The sequence below is a fragment of the Oncorhynchus keta genome, chromosome 21 (genome assembly GCF_023373465.1).
Source record: "Oncorhynchus keta strain PuntledgeMale-10-30-2019 chromosome 21, Oket_V2, whole genome shotgun sequence".
NCBI classification, from domain to species: domain Eukaryota; kingdom Metazoa; phylum Chordata; class Actinopteri; order Salmoniformes; family Salmonidae; genus Oncorhynchus; species Oncorhynchus keta.
Genome location: NC_068441.1, coordinates 25,761,227 through 25,783,662, shown reverse-complemented (window position 1 = coordinate 25,783,662; position 22,436 = coordinate 25,761,227). Strand labels below are relative to the sequence as shown.

At 44.2% G+C, this 22,436-nt stretch overlaps 1 protein-coding gene across 4 annotated transcripts in view; it reads left to right on the top strand.

Annotated features, from left to right (window-relative positions):
- The window catches only part of LOC118400338 (E3 ubiquitin-protein ligase RAD18-like), a 107,723-nt gene extending 88,641 nt beyond the window's left edge, over positions 1–19,082 (top strand). For 2 of the 4 annotated variants that reach the window (XM_035797057.2, XM_035797056.2), the window contains one exon: positions 16,746–19,082. In XM_035797057.2, coding sequence (XP_035652950.1) covers positions 16,746–16,872 — 127 coding nt within the window. In that variant the 3' untranslated portion in view covers positions 16,873–19,082. Of the gene's footprint in view, positions 1–15,544; positions 15,599–16,194; positions 16,284–16,745 lie in introns of all 4 variants that reach the window. The other 2 variants (XR_004828999.2, XM_052473576.1) reach the window with 2 other exon arrangements.
- The last annotated feature ends 3,354 nt before the right edge of the window (positions 19,083–22,436 follow it).

The window sequence follows — 22,436 nt, the reverse complement described above, 5'->3', positions numbered from 1 at the left end:
TTAACTTCCTGACTGATGGCTTGAGATGTTGCCTCAATATATACACAGAATTTTCCATCCTCATGAAGCCATCTATTTAGTGACGTGCACCAGTCCGTCCTGCAGCAAAGCACCACCACAACATGATGCTGCCACCCCTGTGCTTCACGGTTGGGATGGTGTTCTTTGGCTTGCAAGCCTCCCCTTTTCCTCCAAACATAACGATGGCCATTATGGCCAAACAGTTCTATTTTAGTTTCATCAGACCAAAGAACATTTCTCCAAAAACTACGATCTTTTTCCCCATGTGCAGTTGCAAACTGTAGTCTGGCTTTTTTTATGGCGGTTTTGGAGCAGTGTCTTCCCATAGGACTCGTTTTACTGTGGATATAGATACTTTTGTTCCTCCAGAATCTTCACAAGGTTCTTTGCCGTTGTTCTGGGATTGATTTGCACTTTTCGCACAAAAGTACATTCATCTCTAGGAGACAGAGCACGTCTCCTTCCTGAGCGGTATGATGGCTGCATGGTCCCGTGGTGTTTATACATGCGTACTATTGTTTGTACATGTCACGTAGATTAGGCCAGAAGGCTATACTGGAAAACCTAACCTCTATCAAAATAAAAAGATGGTGGAGCCGCAAAAGTTCTTCTGTGTAAGGGTGTTTATATACATAGTGATTCCGGAACAAAAACAACTTTACTGCCATCAAACATATACCTTATGGGCCAGCTAAAAAGAATGCAACCCCATCCACAGCTCAATCCAAAATGCCTCTCCATGAACTGAAAGAGAGACTCATTTTGTAGGGCTCGCCCCTCCCCTCAGAACAATGAACACTAATTAATTAAGCAATTACCTATACAAACCTACATTTTCCATTTAACTAAACATACTAAAGTATATACATTGCAACACGTTTGTGAAACAAAATCACAACTTAACATTTACAGAATTACATCACTACTGACAGTGTCTTTCAATATTCTCATTTACATTAATGAGCCATTTGGGACAGGCACTACAAAGTCAGCCCAATTCCCTTAGCCCGGGTCCTTATCCAGCATACCCGGAAGCTACAGAGATGGACAGAGAGAGGAACAGAACAAACAAACACTCTCATCCACAACATTGATAAGTATAATAAATATTGCTTATATTAAATATGAATACTGACATACAGTGCCTTGCGAAAGTATTCGGCCCCCTTGAACTTTGCGACCTTTTGCCACATTTCAGGCTTCAAATATAAAAATATAAACTATTTTTTTGTGAAGAATCAACAACAAGTGGGACACAATCATGAAGTGGAACGACATTTATTGGATATTTCAAACTTTTTTAACATTTCAAAAACTGAAAAATTGGGCGTGCAAAATTATTCAGCCCCCTTAAGTTACTACTTTGTAGTGCCACCTTCTGCTGCGATTACAGCTGCAAGACGCTTGGGGTATGTCTCTCAGTTTTGCACATCGAGAGACTGACATTTTTTCCCATTCCTCCTTGCAAAACAGCTCGAGCTCAGTGAGGTTGGATGGAGAGCATTTGTGAACAGCAGTTTTCAGTTCTTTCCACAGATTCTCGATTGGATTCAGGTCTGGATTTTGACTTGGCCATTCTAACACCTGGATATGTTTATTTTTTAACCATTCCACTGTAGATTTTGCTTCATGTTTTGGATCATTGTCTTGTTGGAAGACCAATCTCCATCCCAGTCTCAGGTCTTTTGAAGATTCCATCAGGTTTTCTTCCAGAATGGTCCTGTATTTGGCTCCATCCATCTTCCCATCAATTTTAACCATCTTCCCTGTCCCTGCTGAAGAAAAGCAGGCCCAAACCATGATGCTGCCACCACCATGTTTGACAGTGGGGATGGTGTGTTCAGGGTGATGCGCTGTGTTGCTTTTACGCCAAACATAACGTTTTGCATTGTTGCCAAAAAAATCCATTTTGGTTTCATCTGACCAGAGCACCTTCTTCCACATGTTTGGTGTGTCTCCCAGGTGGCTTGTGGCAAACTTTAAACAACACTTTTTATGGATATCTTTAAGAAATGGCTTTCTTCTTGCCACTCTTCCATAAAGGCCAGATTTGTGCAATATACGACTGATTGTTGTCCTATGGACAGAGTCTCCCACCTCAGCTGTAGATCTCTGCAGTTCATCCAGAGTGATCATGGGCCTCTTGGCTGCATCTCTGATCAGTCTTCTCCTTGTATGAGCTGAAAGTTTAGAGGGACGACCAGGTCTTGGTAGATTTGCAGTGGTCTGATACTCCTTCCATTTCAATATTATCGCTTGCACAGTGCTCCTTGGGATGTTTAAAGCTTGGGAAATCTTTTTGTATCCAAATCCGGCTTTAAACTTCTTCACAACAGTATCTCGGACCTGCCTGGTGTGTTCCTTGTTCTTCATGATGCTCTCTGCGCTTTTCACGGACCTCTGAGACTATCACAGTGCAGGTGCATTTATACGGAGACTTGATTACACACAGGTGGATTGTATTTATCATCATTAGTCATTTAGGTCAACATTGGATCATTCAGAGATCCTCACTGAACTTCTGGAGAGAGTTTGCTGCACTGAAAGTAAAGGGGCTGAATAATTTTGCACGCCCAATTTTTCTGTTTTTGTTTTGTTAAAGTTTGAAATATCCAATAAATGTCGTTCCACTTCATGATTGTGTCCCACTTGTTGTTGATTCTTCACAAAAAAATAGTTTTATATCTTTATGTTTGAAGCCTGAAATGTGGCAAAAGGTCGCAAAGTTCAAGGGGGCCGAATACTTTCGCAAGGCACTGTAAGTGTGAAATGTATGTACTAAGACAGAGAACTTGACTTGTGTGTCGACCCACATTCTTAACTTATCTGATAATGGAGGAGTGATGAATGTGTGCGTGCGTTAAAGTAACAAATGCTGCCCGCGGCCAGTGATGGACTTCTACGTCAGAGTACAGATGAACGTGGTACCTTCAGGCGTTTGTAAATTGCTCCCAATGATGACTTGTGGAGGTCTAGAATTTTTTTCTGATGTCTTGACTGATTTCTTTTGATTTTCCCATGATGTCAAGCAAAGAGGCACTGAGATTGAAGGTAGGCCTTGAAATAATACATCCACAGGGACGCCTCCAATTGACTCAAATGAGGTCAATTAGCCTATCAGAAGCGTCTAAAGCCATGACATCATTTTCTGGAATTATCCAAGCTGTTTAAAGGCACAGTCAACTAAGTGTATGAACCTCTGACCCACTGGAATTGTGATCGAGTGAATTGTAAGTGAAATAATCTTTCTGTAAACAATTGTTAGAAAAATGTTGTGTCATACACAAAGTAGATGTCCTAACCAACCTGCCAAAACTATAATTTGTTAACAAGAAATTTCTGAGGTGGTTGAAAAATGACTCCAACCTAAGTGTATTGTGAGCGGACCAAGTAATTGGGCGTCACTCTAAAGCGGGAAGGTGGAATAAACGAGTCAGGAGTAGGTTTTCTTGATTGAACACAGTTCTCTATTGAGGGCATTTGGTCAACACAAACACTTCAACATAATCAATGAAAATCTTCCAAGGAACAACATACATCTTCTTCTCCAGATGAAACAGGGACACAATAGGCTTATCTTTAAACTACAACAAAAAGTCACAGGATTGTCACCGTCTTAGTGGTTCTTCCTGGATAGCTCCTCTCTCTCGGTGGCCATCTTCCAGAGATAGTTTCCACCTCTCTCTGCTGGTTCCATTCTCTCTCTTATAGGGGAAGGAGAGTATGTCATTAGTACCGTCAGCTGTGCTTAATTGCCTCTGGTTACCTTGTCTCCCATGCCTTGTTGGGCTACTATCCATGAGCCCAGCCTGCCCTCTGGTGGTCCTTCCACATACCTTCCCCCCCAGGACCGAACCGGAGGGTCGGGCGCCAGACGCACCGTCTTGGTCGCGTCGGGACAGCGCGTCTGCATTCCCGTTCCTCGATCCGGCTTTGTGGATGACATGGAAAGAGAACGGTTGTAAAGACAAAAACCATCTGGCTATTCTGTTGTTATTGTTTCTCTTACCAGCCATGAGGGGCGCATGGTCAGTAACTAATGCAAACCTCCGACCCAGTAGGTAGTACCGGAGATAATCGAGGGCCCACTTGATGGCTAAGGCCTCTTTCTCTACGGTCGCATACCTCTGTTCCCGACTTATCATAGGCTCGGCCTTGGGTCCTTTGGGCCTTCTCCATATGCTCCTTGACTATGGGCCACACTGCTGACAGGCGGTCTCTCATCAGGGTAACATGTTCTATTGTGGATCGGAAGGGGCATGGTTGGGTCTCCCAGGTTTCCTTGGCTAAGTCGAGGATTCCTCGACAGGGTCTGCCATAGAGCAATTCAAACGGAGAGAATCCAGTGGATGCCTGGGGTACTTCTCGCAGGGCAAACATTAGGTGTGGGAGAAGCATGTCCCAGTTTTTCCCGTCTCGGGACACCACTCTTATCAACATGCTATTAATCGTTTTGTTCAAGCGTTGACACAACCCGTCTGTTTGAGGGTGGAATATGCTTGTACGTATCTGTTGAACCTGATATAACCGACACAAGTCCTTCATCAACCGGGACATGAACGGGGTTCCCTGATTGGTTAAGATCGTCTTGGGGAGGCCCACACGAGAACATCAGGAATAACTCCTTGGCAATTCCCTTTGACGACATGTTACGCAGGGGTATGGCCTCCGGGAACTTGGTAGCGTAATCTATAACCACTAGGATGTACTCGTGTCCTCTGGCGGATTTTGGGAGGGGTCCTACGAGTTCCATAGCTATGCGTTCAAAGGGAGTCTCTATGATGGGGAGAGGAATCAAAGGGTTACGTAGGTGTGGCCATGGGGCTGTACGTTGACATTGATCACACGTCCTACAATACCTGGCCACATCCCGGGTGAGCCGGGGCCAATAGAATCTCTGCATGATTCTGTCAATAGTCTTGTCTCGTGCCAGGTGTCCTCCTAGGATGTGGGAATGGGCTAACTGTAGAACTGTATCCCTGTATGGCTTAGGCACCATTAGTAATTCCTGGTTTTCCCCCCTTCGTCGTACGACCCAGTATAAGAGACCCCGCCTGATTGCATAGTAAGGAAGAGGGGGCTCACCTGATCCGTCGACGTTCCTCCCGTCGATCACCTTCACCTTCCTCATGGCCTCCCTTAGGTCTGGGTCTCTATGCTGCGAGGTGCCGAACTGTCACTTTAATTCCTGGGGCAGGTCGACCTCGGTAGAGGGATGTGGAGGTTGTTCCACATCCCCATCAGGGGTGACTGAGGAGAATCCCTTCCAGGTTCCCTCCTCGGATGGAGCTTCAAATATATCCCTTAGCGCCTGGTTGCTCCTTCCTTCCTGCGTTGTGTATAGCCCTTCACATGTGTCTTCATCGGTGGTTTCCTGGAATATCTGTCGTAAACGTTGGGTCGCTATTTCTTCCTCTGCTGCAGAGGACGAGGACACGGCTACGTCTCCTTGTAGGACTACTACCTCGGGCTTGGATTTTCTCTTTCCTGTCCCCCTTCTTCCCGTGCATAACGTCATCTGCCGAAGCTCCTTATATAGGGGACAGTCTCTCCCGATCAATAATGGCACCTTCAGCTGCGGCACTTTCCCTGCCCTGACTGTACACCTTCCTTTTGGAGTGAGAATAAGCAGATTCACAGTGGGGTAATAGTGGGTGTCTCCATGGATACAGGATACGGCTGCTTTGTCTGGTAGCAGTGTTGCGGAGGTCACCATCCGCTCCTCTACGAACGTAACCATACTTCCCGAGTCGAGAATAGCTACCACATCTTGTCCTTCGACTCGCACCGGAATCTCTGAGGCTATCTCTGCTAACCAACAGTGTTGATCCTGCCCCCTCAAAACGGGATGTGTGGGGGTAGGCAGTGATGACTCCGTGACCATGGGCTCATCCTTGCTAGGACATTGTGGGGCATAATGGTTGGGAGACTGACATTTATAACACCGACCCTGCTGTGTGGTGGCTGACTTCTCCCACCTCTGGGGGGGGATTGGACGTTTCGGTGACGGGAGCGCCGGGGTGAGTCGTGGTACGGGATTGGAAGACTCCTTCCGTTCCTCCTTGTCACTTTTTAACAACTCCCCTGTAGACCGATATGTTTCCACCGCCTGGGCTATGTCGTCGGGTGACAACGGGTTGGCTTGCCCCACAACCCTTTTTAAGTCACTGGGTAATTCTCTCAATATCTTGTCCACTACGAGAGTCTCTATCACATGTCCTACTCCCTTTCCAGGTTCTAGCCACTGTTTCGTCAGTCGTATTAATGCGAAGATCTGGGCACGGACGGGTTGATCAGCTGTATAGGTCCATTGATGGAACTTTACAGACCTATCTCTGGCAGTCAGCTGGTACCGGGACAGGATCTCGGTTTTTAGTCGCCCATAGTCCGCAGCTTCGCGGGAATCCAGGTCAAAATAGGCTTCCTGAGCCACCCCGGTCAAAAGAGGGGCTAATGCGCTCGCCCATTCTGTGGGCGGCCACTCTTCCAAGGTGGCCGTCCTTTTGAAGGTATTGAGGAAGTTCTCAATATCATCCTCCTTGGAGAGACGAGGTAAGATGGCGTGAGCAGCCGCTCTTGGCTTAACTCTAGGTTCTTCTCGTCGGCTCAGCTGTTCTTGCAGGAGTTCTATGGTTGTCTGCTGTGCCGTGATCAATTGTTGTAGTAGGGCGTTATCCATCATTCTTGAATGGTTCCTCCGGGTCTACTGGAAGAATCTTGATTTACTCACTTCTCATTGTGTCACTCGTCCACCTAATGCCTTGTTGGGCTGCTATCCATGAGCCCAGCCTGCCCTCTGGTGGTCCTTCCACAGTATGTAAACTTCCGACTTTAACTGTAATACATTAAAAAAACTAAATACTGCAAAGTATCCTAAGAGCTAGAAGCACGTCAACCCTCTGTCACGTTCGTTGAATGGAGGAGACCAAGGCGCAGCGTGAGATGAATACATCTTCTTTAATAAGACGAAGAACACTTAAACAAACTTACAAACCAACAAAACAAACGTGAAGCTATATATATGATAAGTGCAGACACAGGCAACTAACACACAGACAATAACCCACAAATTTCCCAAAGAATATGGCTGCCTAAATATGGTTCCCAATCAGAGACAACTATAAACAGCTGCCTCTGATTGATAACCATAGACATACAAAACACCTAGATAGTAAACAACCCCATAAACATACAAAACCCAAAGACAGTACAAAAACACATAAATCACCCATGTCACCTATCCAAAATAATAAAGAAAACCAAGAATACTAAGGTCAGGGCGTGACCCTCTCTGCCGACTCTAGTGTGTTGGTGTATAAGAGTAAAAATGTGTTTAATTGGAGATGGCTTATAAAAATTGAATAACGAGGCAACAATCAAAATGAACTTAATTAGATTTTTTTCCTGGCAAGTGTCCTCTTTCATTCTAACACATTTGCTGTGAGAGGGAGGGAAGCACATAATAACTTCTCTTCTGTGGTGCCATTGATTAGCAGGGCACATCCATTCTGCTGCCTAGCGAGGATGCCAAGCAGACAAAGCTCGATGTGATAATTGGCTGTGTGACTTGTTGGCCATGCGCTGGCCAAAGAGTGAACCTCAAGCCATAGAAAATTCTTCTATACTGCTTCCTTAATTTTCCCATGTCTCGGGGCTACTTAGCCAGTCTGTTCCAGTTATTCCACATGAAATGGAGATGGTGGAAAATGATTTGGGCAGATTGTCAACCCGAAAACCAGCTTACCCTTGGTGTTAATTAATTTTGATGCACTTTTTCTCTGAGAGAACATCGTGTGACTGTTTCTCAGGTTTCTTTGTGTCACCCTGGCAATTGGTGGCCAAGCAGACATAGAGAGAGTGAGAAGAAAAGAGAGAGTTTAGAAATTTCAGGAGAAAGCAATAGGAAATGCGCGTCGTCTATGAATCAAAATCAAATCAAATTTTATTTGTCACATACACATGGTTAGCAGATGTTAATGCGAGTGTAGCAAAATGCTTGTTCTTCTAGTTCCGACAATGCAGTAATAACCAACGAGTAATCTAACCTAACAATTTCACAACAACTACCTTATACACACAAGTGTAGAGGAATGAAGAATATGTACAAAAAAATATATGAATGAGTGATGGTACAGACCGGCATAGGCAAGATGCAGTAGATGGTATCGAGTACAGTATATACATATGAGATGAGTAATGTATGGTATGTAAACATTATATGAAGTTGCATTGTTTAGTGGCTAGTGATACATGTATTACATCAAGATGGCAAAATGCAGTAGATGGTTTAGAGTACAGTATATACATATGAGATGAGTAACGTAGGGTAGGTAAACATTATATGAAGTGGCTGGTGATACATTTTTCATAAATTTTTACATTATTAAAGTGGCTGGAGTTGAGTCAGTATGTTGGCAGCAGCCACTCAATGTTAGTGGTGGCTGTTTTTAACAGTCTGATGGCCTTGAGATAGAAGCTGTTTTTCAGTCTCGGTCCCTGCTTTGATGCACCTGTACTGACCTCACCTTCTGGATGATAGCGGGGTGAACAGGCAGTGGCTCGGGTGGTTGAGGTCCTTGATGATCTTTATGGCCTTCCTGTGGCACCGGGTGGTGTAGGTGTCCTGGAGGGCAGGTAGTTTGCCCCCGGTGATGCGTTGTGCAGACCTCACTACCCTCTGGAGAGCCTTACGGTTGTGGGCGGAGCAGTTGTTGTACCAGGCGGTGATACAGCCCAACAGGATGCTCTAGATTGTGCATCTAAAAGTTTACAAGCCAAATTTCTTCAGCGGTTAACGAGGCGCTGCTGCTCCTTCTTCACCACGCTGTCTGTGTGGGTGGACCAATTCAGTTTTTCCGTGATGTGTACGCCGAGGAACTTAAAACTTACTACCCTCTCCACTACGGTCCCGTCGATGTGGATAGGGGGGTGCTCCCTCTGCTGTTTCTGAAGTCCACAATCATCTCCTTTGTTTTGTTGACGTTGAGTGTGAGGTTATTTTCCTAACACCACACTCCGAGGGCCCTCACCTCCTCCCTGTAGGCCGTCTCGTCATTGTTGGTAATCAAGCCTACCACTGTAGGGTTGTCTGCAAACTTGATGATTGAGTTGGAGGTGTGCATGGCCATGCAGTCGTGGGCGAACAGGGAGTGCAGGAGAGGGCTCAGAACGCACCCTTGTGGGGCCCCAGTGTTGAGGATCAGCAGGGTGGAGATGTTGTTACCTACCCTCACCACCTCGGGCGGCCCGTCAGGAAGTACAGTACCCAGTTGCACAGGGTGGGGTCAAGACCCAGGGTCTCGAGCTTGATGACAAGTTTGGAGGGTACTATGGTGTTAAATGCTGAGTTGTAGTCGATGAACAGCATTCTCACATAGGTATTCCTCTTGTCCAGATGGGTTAGGGCAGTGTGGTTGCGATTGCGTCGTCTGTGGACCTATTGGGGCTATAAGCAAATTGGAGTTGGTCTAGGGTGTTATGTAGGGTGGAGGTGATATGGTCCTTGACTAGTCTCTCAAAGCACTTCATGATGACGGAAGTGAGTGCTACGGGGCGGGAGTCGTTTAGCTCAGTTACTTGGGAACATTAACAATGGTGGCCCTCTTGAAGCATGTGGGAACAGCAGACTGGGATAAGGATTGATTGAATGTCTGTAAAGACACCAGCCAGCTGTTCTGCGCATGCTCTGAGGACGTGGCTGGGGATGCCGTCTAGGCCTGCAGCCATGGTCATGGTCATATTTGGTCATGTTTCCAGTCACCTTGCCCTGATTAAAAGCAGTGGTTCGCACTTTCAGTTTCGTGCGAATGCTGCCATCAATCCACGATTTCTGGTTTGGGAATGTTTTAATAGTTCCTGTGGGTATGACATTGCCGATGCACTTGCTAATAAACTCGCTCACTGAATCAGCGTATTCGTCAATGTTGTTTGACACAATGCGGAACATATCCCAGTAAACTTGATCAAAGCTATCTTGAAGCGTGGAATCAGATTGGTGGAACCAGCGTTGAACAGACCTGAGCGCGGGAGCTTCCCCTTTTAGTTTCTGTCTTTAGGCTGGGAGCAACAAAATGGAGTCGTGGTCAACTTTTCCGAAAGTAGGGCGGGGGAGGGCCTTATATGCGTCGCGGAAGTTAGAATAACAATGATCCAGGGTTTTACCAGCCCTGGTTGCACAATCGATATGCTGATATCAGGTCCATAAATACTGGCGCCATTTAAAAATATATATTTCCCTGAGCAATTTTATTATTATAAAATAATATTATTTCCTCATTTCTTTGAGCATACAATATAGATCAGTATTTGTGTTTATTTCTGGTCATCTTTTTAAATGGCGCCAGTATTTATGGACCTGACTGTATCTCGGGTGTGATCCCTAGGGCCTGGAAGGCTCTTCATGTGCTCCCTCTCCTCAAGGTGGTGCCCCTCTGACATTAATCATTTTCACCCAATCTCTAAACTGCCTTGCTTAGCGAAAAATGTTGAATCTTTAATAAACACTCAGCTTAGTGTCCATCGGTCTGGTTTCAGCACTATTAGTTAGATAGTTTCCCCCGGTGATGCGTTGTGCAGACCTCACTACCCTCTGGAGAGCCTTACGGTTGAGGGCGGAGCAGTTGCCGTACCAGGCGGTGATACAGCCCGCCAGGATGCTCTCGATTGTGCATCTGTAGAAGTTTGTGAGTGCTTTTGGTGACAAGCCAAATTTCTTCAGCCTCCTGAGGTTGAAGAGGCGCTGCTGCGCCTTCTTCACGATGCTGTCTGTGTGAGTGGACCAATTCAGTTTGTCTGTGATGTGTATGCCGAGGAACTTAAAACTTGCTACCCTCTCCACTACTGTTCCATCGATGTGGATAGGGGGGTGTTCCCTCTGCTGTTTCCTGAAGTCCACAATCATCTCCTTAGTTTTGTTGACGTTGAGTGTGAGGTTATTTTCCTGACACCACACTCCGAGGGCCCTCACCTCCTCCCTGTAGGCCGTCTCGTCATTGTTGGTAATCAAGCCTACCACTGTAGGGTTGTCTGCAAACTTGATGATTGAGTTGGAGGTGTGCATGGCCATGCAGTCGTGGGCGAACAGGGAGTGCAGGAGAGGGCTCAGAACGCACCCTTGTGGGGCCCCAGTGTTGAGGATCAGCAGGGTGGAGATGTTGTTACCTACCCTCACCACCTCGGGCGGCCCGTCAGGAAGTACAGTACCCAGTTGCACAGGGTGGGGTCAAGACCCAGGGTCTCGAGCTTGATGACAAGTTTGGAGGGTACTATGGTGTTAAATGCTGAGTTGTAGTCGATGAACAGCATTCTCACATAGGTATTCCTCTTGTCCAGATGGGTTAGGGCAGTGTGGTTGCGATTGCGTCGTCTGTGGACCTATTGGGGCTATAAGCAAATTGGAGTTGGTCTAGGGTGTTATGTAGGGTGGAGGTGATATGGTCCTTGACTAGTCTCTCAAAGCACTTGATGACGGAAGTGAGTGCTACGGGGCGGTAGTCGTTTAGCTCAGTTACCTTAGCTTTTTCTTTGGAACAGGAACAATGGTGGCCCTCTTGAAGCATGTGGGAACAGCAGACTGGTATAGGGATTGATTGAATATGTCCGTAAACACACCGGCCAGCTGGTCTGCGCATGCTCTGAGGGCGCGGCTGGGGATGCCATCTGGGCCTGCAGCCTTGCGAGGGTTGACACGTTTAAATGTTTTCCTCACGTCGGCTGCAGTGAAGGAGAGTCCGCATGTTTTTCTTGCAGGCAGTGTCAGTGGCACTGTATTGTCCTCAAAGCGGGCAAAAAAGTTATTTAGTCTGCCTGGGAGCAAGACATCCTGGTCCGTGACTGGGCTGGATTTCTTCCTGTAGTCCGTGATTGACTGTAGACCCTGCCACATGCCTCTTGTGTCTGAGCCGTTGAATTGAGATTCTACTTTGTCTCTGTACTGACGCTTAGCTTGTTTGATAGCCTTGCGGAGGGAATAGCTGCACTGTTTGTATTCGGTCATGTTACCAGACACCTTGCCCTGATTAAAAGCAGTGGTTCGCGCTTTCAGTTTCACGCGAATGCTGCCATCAATCCACGGTTTCTGGTTAGGGAATGTTTTAATCGTTGCTATGGGAACGACATATTCAACGCACGTTCTAATGAACTCGCACACCGAATCAGCGTATTCGTCAATGTTGTTATCTGACGCAATACGAAACATATCCCAGTCCACGTGATGGAAGCAGTCTTGGAGTGTGGAGTCAGCTTGGTCGGACCAGCGTTGGACAGACCTCAGCGTGGGAGCCTCTAGTTTTAGTTTCTGTCTGTAGGCAGGGATCAGCAAAATGGAGTAGTGGTCAGCTTTTCCGAAAGGGGGGTGGGGCAGGGTCGCGGAAGTTAGAGTAGCAATGATCCAAGGTTTTTCCACCCCTGGTTGCGCAATCGATACGCTGATAAAATTTAGGAAGTCTTGTTTTCAGATTAGCCTTGTTAAAATCCCCAGCTACAATGAATGCAGCCTCCGGATAAATGGTTTCCAGTTTGCAAAGAGTTAAATAAAGTTCGTTCAGAGCCATCGATGTGTCTGCTTGGGGGGGATATATACGGCTGTGATTATAATCGAAGAGAATTCTCTTGGTAGATAATGCGGTCTACATTTGATTGTGAGGAATTCTAAATCAGGTGAACAGAAGGATTTGAGTTCCTGTATGTTTCTTTCATCACACCATGTCTCGTTAGCCATAAGGCATATGCCCCCGCCCCTCTTCTTACCAGAAAGGTGTTTGTTTCTGTCGGCGCGATGCGTGGAGAAACCCTTTGGCTGCACCGCTTCGGATAGCATCTCTCCAGTGAGCCATGTTTCCGTGAAGCACAGAACGTTAGTCTCTGATGTCCCTTTGGAATGCTACCCTTGCTCGGATTTCATCAACCTTGTTGTCTAGAGACTGGACATTGGCAAGAAGAATGCTAGGGAGTGGTGCACGGTGTGCCCGTCTCCGGAGTCTGACCAGAAGACCACCTCGTTTCCCTCTTTTTCGGTCGTTTTTTTGGGTCGCTGCATGTGATCCATTCCGTTGTCCTGTTTGTAAGGCAGAACACAGGATCCACGTCGCGAAAAACATATTCTTGGTCGTACTGATGGTGAGTTGACGCTGATCTTATATTCAGTAGTTCTTCTCGACTGTATGTAATGAAACCTAAGATGACCTGGGGTACTAATGTAAGAAATAACACGTAAAAAAACAAAAAACTGCATAGTTTCCTAGGAACGCGAAGCGAGGCGGCCATCTCTGTCGGCGCCGGAAGTCACTGTGGCTTCTTCCTTGCAGCCTTTCAGGTTGTCGATATAGGACTCGTTTTTCTGTGGATATAGATACTTTTGTACCTGTTTCCTCCAGCATCTTCACAAGGTCCGTTGCTGTTGTTCTGGGATTGATTTGCACTTTTCGCACCAAAATACGTTCATCTCTAGGAGAAAGAACGCTTCTCCTTCCTGAGCGGTATGATGGCTGTGTGGTCCCATGGTGTTTATACTTGCGTACTATTGTTTTTCCAGATAATTGTGGTACCTTCAGGCGTTTGGAAATTGCTCACAAGGATGAACCAGGCGTGTGGAGGTCTACCATTTTTTGGGCTGATTTCTTTTGATTTTCCCATGATGTCAAGCAAAGAGGCACTGAGTTTAAAGGTAGGCATTGAAATACATCCACAGGTACACCTCCAATTGATTCAACTGGTGCCAATTAGCCTATCAGAAGTTTTCTGGAATTTTCCAAGCTGTTTAAAGGCACAGTCAACTTAGTGTATGTAAACTTCTGACCCACTGGAATTGTGATACAGTGACCACTGGAATTGTGATACAGTGAACTATAAGTGAAATCATCTGACTGTAAACAATTGTTTGAAAATTTACTTCTGTTATGCACAAAGTAGATGTCCTAAGCGACTTGCCAAAACTATAGTTTGTTACAAGAAACTTGTGGAGTGGTTGAAAAACAAGTTTTAATGACTAACCTCTGACTTCAACTGTGTATTATTTTCCAACATGCTTTAAAATGTATCTGATGGTTTCTGCATATGTGCTTTGGATGGTGCCCACATTGTTTGTGTCCCGGCTTATAAATATCTGGGTATCTGGATTGAAGAAAAGCTATCTTTCAAGAAGCATATTGATGAGTTAGTTAAGAATTAAAAAAAGTCTTCCTTTATAGCAGTGGTCACCAACCTTTTCTGAGTCAAAATGCAAGCAGAGATCTATCACTCTTTTAAACAAAAAAAAAACAAGCCTATGCAACATTAACCAAATAAAACTTTTCTGTAGCGATAAGGTTTGTGCAGTAGACTATAGGCCCAATACATTTTCACTGCATATTGGCTACGCTTGAGTTTCTCTGCCAGTGTGGTTCTTCTCATACCATTTAGAACTTATATTTCAACATTTTAGGTATTTGATCCCACTGGTACTAGATCATTTGTTGTAATACTTGTGAGGCACAGCTGAGTGAGCATAATCTTTTGTTTACTTTTTTTACTGGACTACATCTGATGGCCTGCATCTGATGGTCAATCAGAGGAGAGAGCAGTGGTGAGGCTGCCTCCCACCTGACTCACCATCCCTCCTCTCTCCCTCCGCTGAGAAAATGGGACACAGTCTTCCAGCTCATGGCGAGCCTAAGTCGCACTGCATTACTTCTGCCTCATGCACCAATATCAATACCAATATCAAGGAAATATTCCTTGATATTAAAAAAGACACAAGCCGCTAATAATAACAATGCAAACTTATCGAAATGCACATTTATGGCTTAGAAAACTGTTGAACAAAGTGTTGACAGTGCTGAATAACAACACAACCATGAACTTACTCATAAAAACAGCAGCTCTTTGTTGTATTTGTTGAGTCTCTAGTCATATTGTTAAAAGTTGAAATTTCACATTATCAACTTTGCTGTGCATTCAAGGCTTCTTTTTACTCGCCTGGTGCAAATAGCAACGAAAAAAACAGACATTCAGTTGACATTCATCCCGGTTATAGATTATGGTGATATTGTCTATATGAATGCTGCCTGCTCTGTATTGAAACCATTGGATGTTTGTCAGTGCACTCACTGCACTTTCTTATGGGCTACAGTTTCAGGACACCACTCCATTCTGTATCAGAAAGTAGGCTGGCCCTCTTAAGTCTTGTAGATCAATGCACTGTTCTCTTTCTTTATAAAAACCCTCTTTTGCAAACTTTCGCCATACCTTACTTCAATGTTAAATTACAGACATACGTGTCAGCAGACCCGATCACAGGGATGGGTAACTGTAGATGTCCGGTTGATCTCTACGGAATTAGGTATATCTGCATGCGCCCTGTATATGGAATGATCTGCGGAGCTCTCTGCACCTTGATGTTCTGGTGCCTTTAGGGCAGTTCAAGTTGATAATGGAGGACCTCATTGTTGAGGAATGTGTTTTGCTTCTTAAATTAATTGTAATATTGTATGCTATTATTATGTTGTCTGTTAGAATGTTGTACATTTTATATTTTGTGTTCATGCAGGGCTCCCTTGAACAAGAGGCCTTGGTCTCAATTGGACTCCCTGCTAAAATAAAGGTGAAATAGAATAAAGAATCCTAGGAGGGTGACCTGAAGGGCCACCATAGTTCTTATTGAGACCGTGCTGTTTGAGCTGCAGCACCCTGCCAGGCTGACACTTTACGTCAGGGATGGGCAACTGCGGACCAATAACTTACTGTTAAGAGTTAGAATAATTGAATACACAAGGTGCAATTTCAAAATGTGGTTGTGCATCAGCTGTCAGTCAATTAGTCCATGTCAGCAAAACAATTTTAGATTGGTAAGTTAGTCCAGCGTCTGGCTATCTATACTTGTTTTAAGAATGGTTGAATTACCAACTGGGATAGGGCCCATTGATCAAAAGTTATCATATTAAAAACTGCGAACATTTTCCTCCACCCTATGGCAAAATGTGTAGAATTGCAGGAAATCCGTTATAAAATTGCTAAATCTTCTCTCTGCCCCATGGCAAAATGTGTTGAATTGCAGGAGGGGTGTATGGATGTGGGTACTGCAGACCCATGAGCCACTGCGGCCCCTCAGGATGAGTTCCGTTTTTCTGTGGCCCCCACTCCCATCAAAGTTGCCCATCCCTGCTTTACATGTAGTGATGTTTTATATTCACTCCACAGGGCCCTACTGAGCCTGACAGTGTAGAGGGGTCTGTGACCTTCTGCAGAGACATGACCTCCACATGTTGACCTTCTGTCTGTATTCATGGGTATGTGGCCACAAGGGAATGTGAGAAGAGAACAGAGCAGATCCTTTATGTTATTAGCCATCTGCAGTGACCGTAGACAGTCAATTTGGATCTGCACTGTACTGCATTGACCACCATGACCAACACATCACATCACCACAACACATCACCACACATCCCTGGAAACACTGTTGTCAAGGAGAGCTTTAATCTAGCTATATCATTAGTGGGGATACCACATAGGGATGGGAGATATAACCATAATGTTCTTCTGTTCTTTCCCCCGGAACAACCACATGAACCAGGACTCATAGACAGCTGTTGCTGTTCAGTTTGTCTGTGAGAGAATATCTCCATAGATGTCCTGCATTGTTCTACTTTATTATTTTCTAATAATGTGATTTGGCCTTTCTGCTCCATTAACCTGGGGCTTGATATATGATGAAAGGCCCTAGCCTCACTTCTGAGAATTTCTCTCCCCAGAGTTTTGGAGAACACCTCGAGTGGGAAACGGGCTTCCTACTCCAAGGAGGAAGACTCTTCTCTGCCACTTGTCCTGGGAAAACGAGCCCGGAAAACCTGGGAAGAGGACAGGAAGGAGTCGAGCTGAACTCTGTTAAACACCTTCACCTTTATCTAATTTCTTTAAGCAAATTTTCAGGGTATAGCATGTTAAGCAATACATTTTATTTGTCATTTTATAACTTGGTTTTTCCACCAATTAGATACATTTTGAGTGGTGAAACTTGGTGGCGAATAACCCAGTTTATTTCACCTAATTGTAACATTCTGCCATAAAGAGCACATATGTGAAATTATGTTTTTTAACACTGGATAAAAGTAGAGACTCAGAGCTACAAAATGGTATATCATATACTGCATTTTTGAGGAACAAAGGGAAAGTAATTCTGCTTTGAAACCTGATACATTTTTAACCTCGCTTTCGAGAAATGGACCTTTGAATGTTTTGGTACCTACTGGAGACCTCTCCTTTGTCCATACCCATTCAGCATTGTTCAGACCCTGTTAAGCCAGCCCCACCCATCTCTTTAAGGATTCACATGTGAGGTCATGTGCTAAACAGTAAGTAGTGTAGTAAAGCTTAAGACTTAAAGTAGTAGCCACGATAAGGAAAAATTCCAGGTAAACAGAAAGTCTTTTTTTTTTTTTATATTAGATTACGCTTACCCAGACACACTTGTCTAAATTGATGGGCCATGTGAAAGAAATTCTATAAACCCCATCCACATCCAGTGGTGGAAAAAGTACTAAATGGTCATACTTAAGTAAAAGTAAAGATACCTTAATAGAAAATAACTCAAGTAAAAGTCACCCAGTAAAATACAACTTGAGTAAAAGTCTAAAAGTATTTGGTTTTAAAAAATACTTAAGTATCAAAAGTAAATGGAATTCCTAAAATGTACTTAAGTATAAATAAATAAAGGCGGCACAATTTTTTGTTTAAAAAAAACAACAAAAAATATTGACGGATAGCCAGGGGCACACTCCAACACTCAGACATAATACAAACAAAGCATTTGTGTTTAAAGTGTCTGCCATATCAGATGCAGTTGGGATGACCAGGTATGTTCTCTTGATAAGTGTATGAATTGGACAATTTTCCTGTCAAAATGTAACGAGTACTTTTGGGTGTCAGGGAAAATTTATGGAGTAAAAAGTACATTATTTTATTTTGGAATGTCGTGAAGTAAAAGGGAAAGTTGCCCTAAAATATAATTCGTAAAGTACAGATACCCCAAAAAAACACTTAAGCAGTACTTTAAAGTATTTTTACTTAAGTACTTTACACCACTGGCCTCATCTTTCAAAATGGATGGGTCTCCACAGAAGGTGTAAACGGTACAGCCAAATGGTTACTTGCATTGCAGAAATATATATATATGTATATATATATGTGTTTTTATTTATTTAACCAGGTAGGCCAGTTTACAACTGCGACCTGGCCAAGATAGAGCAAAGCAGTGTGACACAAAAAAACACATGGAATAAACAAAGGTACAGTCAATAACACAATAGAAAAGTATATATACAGCGTGTGCAAATTAAGTAAGATTAGGGAGGTAAGGCAATAAATGGGCCATAGTGGTGAAATAATTACAATTTAGCAATTAAACACTGGAGTGATAGATGTGCATAAGATGAATGTGCAAGTAGAGATACTGGGGTACAAAAGAGCAAAAAAATAAATAACAATATGGGGATGGGCTATTTACAGATGGGCTATGTACAGGTGCAATGATCTGTAAGCTGCTCTGACAGCTGATGCTTAAAGTTTAGTGAGGGAGATATGAGTTTCCAGCTTCAGTGATTTTTGCCATTTGTTCCAGTCATTGGCATCAGAGAACTGTAAGGAAAGGCGGCCAAAGGAGGAGTTTGCTTTGGGGGTGACCAGTGAAATGGATGTGGAGGTCCAGCTTGCGTGGTTACTCGTTGGCTGCGGTTGTGAGGCCAAATACTCTAAAACAACATTGGAGGCTTATGGTTGAGAAATTAACATTCAATTCCCTGGCAACAGCTCTGGTGGACATTCCTGCGGTCAGCATGCCAATTGCACGCTCCCTCAATTTGAGACATCTGTGGTGTTGTGACAAAACTGCACATTTTAGATTGTCCTTTTATTGTCCCCCAGCACAAGGTGCAACTGTGTAATAATGATCATTCTTTTTTATTTGTTTCTTGATATTTCACACCTGTCAGGTGGATGGATTATCTTGGCAAATGAGAAATGCTCACTAACAGAGATGTAAACAAATTTGTGCACCACATTTGAGAGAAATACACTTTTTTCTGCATATGAAACATTTCTGTGATGTTTATTTCAGCTCATGAAACATGGGACCAACACTTTACATGTTGCGTTTATATTTTTGTTAAGTGTAATTGCTGATTGCCTAGGAGAGGAGATACCATTCCTCCAATACTGCCACTGATTACGGAAACAACAACAGTCACAAATTGCCCTGCCCCTTAATCCTGGTTGATGTGTCAACAAACATCTGCAAATTATGAGCAGTCAGCAGATCACACACCAAGTAGGCTGCTGGGAAGATAGACAGAACTTCAAGTAGATGGCCCTACATACAGTTGAAGTCGGAAGTTTACATACACTTACGTTGGAGTCATTAAAACTCGTTTTTCAACCACTCCACAAATTTCTTGTTAACAAACTATAATTTTGGCAAGTCGGTTAAGATATCTACTTCGTGCATGACACAAGTAATTGTTTACAAACAGATTATTTCACTTAGAATTCCCTGTATCACAATTCCTATGGGTCAGAAGTTTACATACACTAAGTTAACTGTGCCTTAAAACAGCTTGGAAAATTCCCGAAAAGTATGTCATGGCTATAGAAGCTTCTGATAGGCTAATTGACATCATTTGAGTCAATCGGAGGTGTACCTGTGAATGTATTTCAAGGTCTACCTTCAAACTCAGTGCCTCTTTGCCTGACATCATGGGAAAATCCAAATAAATCAGCCAAGACCTGCTAGAGGAAACAGGTACAAAAGTATCTATATCCACAGTAAAATGTGTCCTATATTGGCATAACCTGAAAGGCCGTTCAGCAAGGAAGAAGCCACTGCTCCAAAACCGCCATAAAAAAGACAGACTACGGTTTGTAACAGCACATGGGGAAAAAGATTGTACTTTTTGGAGAAATGTCCTCTGAAATAGAATTGTTTGGCCATAATGACCATTGTTATGTTTGGAGGACAAAGGGGGAGGCTTGCAAGCCGAAGAACACCATCCCAACCGTGAAGCACGGGGGTGGCAGCATCATGTTGTGGGGGTGCTTTGCTGCGGTAGGGAATGGTGCACTTCACAAAATAGATGGCATCATGAGTAAAGAGAATTATGTGGATATATTGAAGCAACATCAAGCCATTAGTCAGAAAGTTCAAGCTTGGGTCTTCGAAATGGACAATGACCCCAAGCATACTTCCAAAGTTGTGGAAAAATGGCTTACGGTCACGGTATTGGAGTGGCCATCACAAAGCCCTGACCTCAATCCCATAGAACATTTGTGGGGAGAACTGAAAAGGTGTGTGCGAGCAAGGAGGCCAACAAACCTGACTCAGATACACCAGCTCTGTTAAGAGAAATGGGCCAAAATTCACTGAACGTATTGTGGGAAGCTTGTGGAAGGCTACCTGAAACGTTTGGCCCAAGTAAAAAAATGTAAAGGCAATGCTACCAAATACTAATTAAGTTGAAAGAAAAAAAAGCTGAAATAAATCATTCTCTCCTATTATTCTGACAATTAAAATTCTTAAAATAAAGTGGTGATCCTAACTGACCTAAGACAGGGAAGTTTTATGAGGATTAAGTGTCAGGAATTGGGGAAAAAATGAGTTTAAATGTTTTTGGCCAAGGGGTATGTAAACTTCCAACTTCAACTGTAGCAAAGGGACAATACTAGACAACGTATACTTGGAGATATCAGGAGTCCTCTAGCTATAGAATAAAGACCCCCCCCCCCCTTCCTCACATACTTTGTGCATGACACCCCTGATAGCAGTGCACCGGGGACTCAATATACAGGTCGTCTTGTGCACAAAGAACCCTGGTACACATATGCAGGGGTTAGGTGGGATGTTCTCTGGAGGAGCTCTGCTATTGTGCTTAAAATTGCAGCTGTGCAAATGACCCCAGGGACTACAAATTTAAGAGGAAAGTTATGTGAAAGACCAGGATGATTCTTCTGGTAATTCACCTTGCCCTTCCCCAGCTCTGTGCCTGTTCAGTTGTTGGATGTTTGTCCGACCCTCAATCCCTGCATCAGGTGTTTGCTCCCATGCCTGGCCTGCTGTTTGTCTGCCACAGATTAGCTGGAGCTGAGACGGGTTGGATTTGCCTGTCATTTGCAATTCACGCTGAGCGCCTATGTATAAACAGCACTCAAAATGATTTTGGGTTTGTTTGAAAGCATAGAGCGGGCCAATATAACTCAATATGTAGTCAAGGTCAGAATGAAAACAAAAGAGAGAGAGAACTGTAAGGAGGAGGCCTGCCGGTTTTGTATGTAGGGGTGAAAAAGCAGGAGCACTTTGGAGACCTGACCTCAAATGAAAACAACATAGCTGGAGCAAGGCAGGACTGTGACATGGTGTTGCTCCAGTCACTGGACCAGAGCAGGGAGGCGTCTTAGCCTCTCACTGCAGGGGCTGACTGGACACTGAGCAAAGACGGGCAGGGGCACCTCACTGCGGCACAGAGATACAGACACTGGCCCAATATTAAAGTGACGTACTCATCCCGGCACACTGCTTCCTCACTCTTTCCCAGTTTTCCTACCTCCGTCCCACACGCTGGAGTGCAAACAGATCCACTATGCAAAAATCACACAGCCATTTCCTGGTTGCCATATAAGTTTGCCTAATTTCAGTTTGTGACAAAAAAAAGCAAGTATAGTGTAGATAATAATTGTAAAATCTAAACTGCTGTTAAGTATCTTTTACATAACCAAAAATATTGTATTCAACTGTTTGAAGCTGGTGTGCAAAACCGAAAGTAAAAGACGCAAAAACAAATCTTACGAATGGGAAGCATAGTAATAGCACACATAGAACAAATACCGCTTCTTATCTTGCTTTCAATGAGAATGCCACATCTATAACACATTTCTATATTAATATGGTCATGCTGCCCAAAAAGTTACATAGTGCAGCTTTAAAGAGGGAGAGGTCATCTCCCATGCCACCTGGAGCATTGGCTCTGCAGCTATTAACTAATGACTTACTATCGAGGCGACAGGTGCAACACATCCTGGCCAACGAGGGTGACTCCAATCAGGGCACGTTCACCCCCAAATAGAACCAAACTCCAAAACCAAAACCTGTAACACAAGGTACAAGAATATCCTAGAAGACAGTAGGGTTGTCCCAGTTAAGACCCTCATGGGGACCACCAGCCTCCAGAGAGTGGTGTCAAATCTCAATGTCACAGTCAGGGATCAGAGCAATTTCTCCCTCGGGCAGGGCCAGCTTATCCCACTCTCCTTCACACACAGCCAGTCACGCACCACACCACCCTGTCTGCCCTGCTGAACTCCTCCACTGCTGGGTTGGCAGTACATTATGGGCTCAATTCAATTACTACTGCATTGCAGAATTTACACAGTACAGAGCAGGGCCTAGTTTTACATTTCCA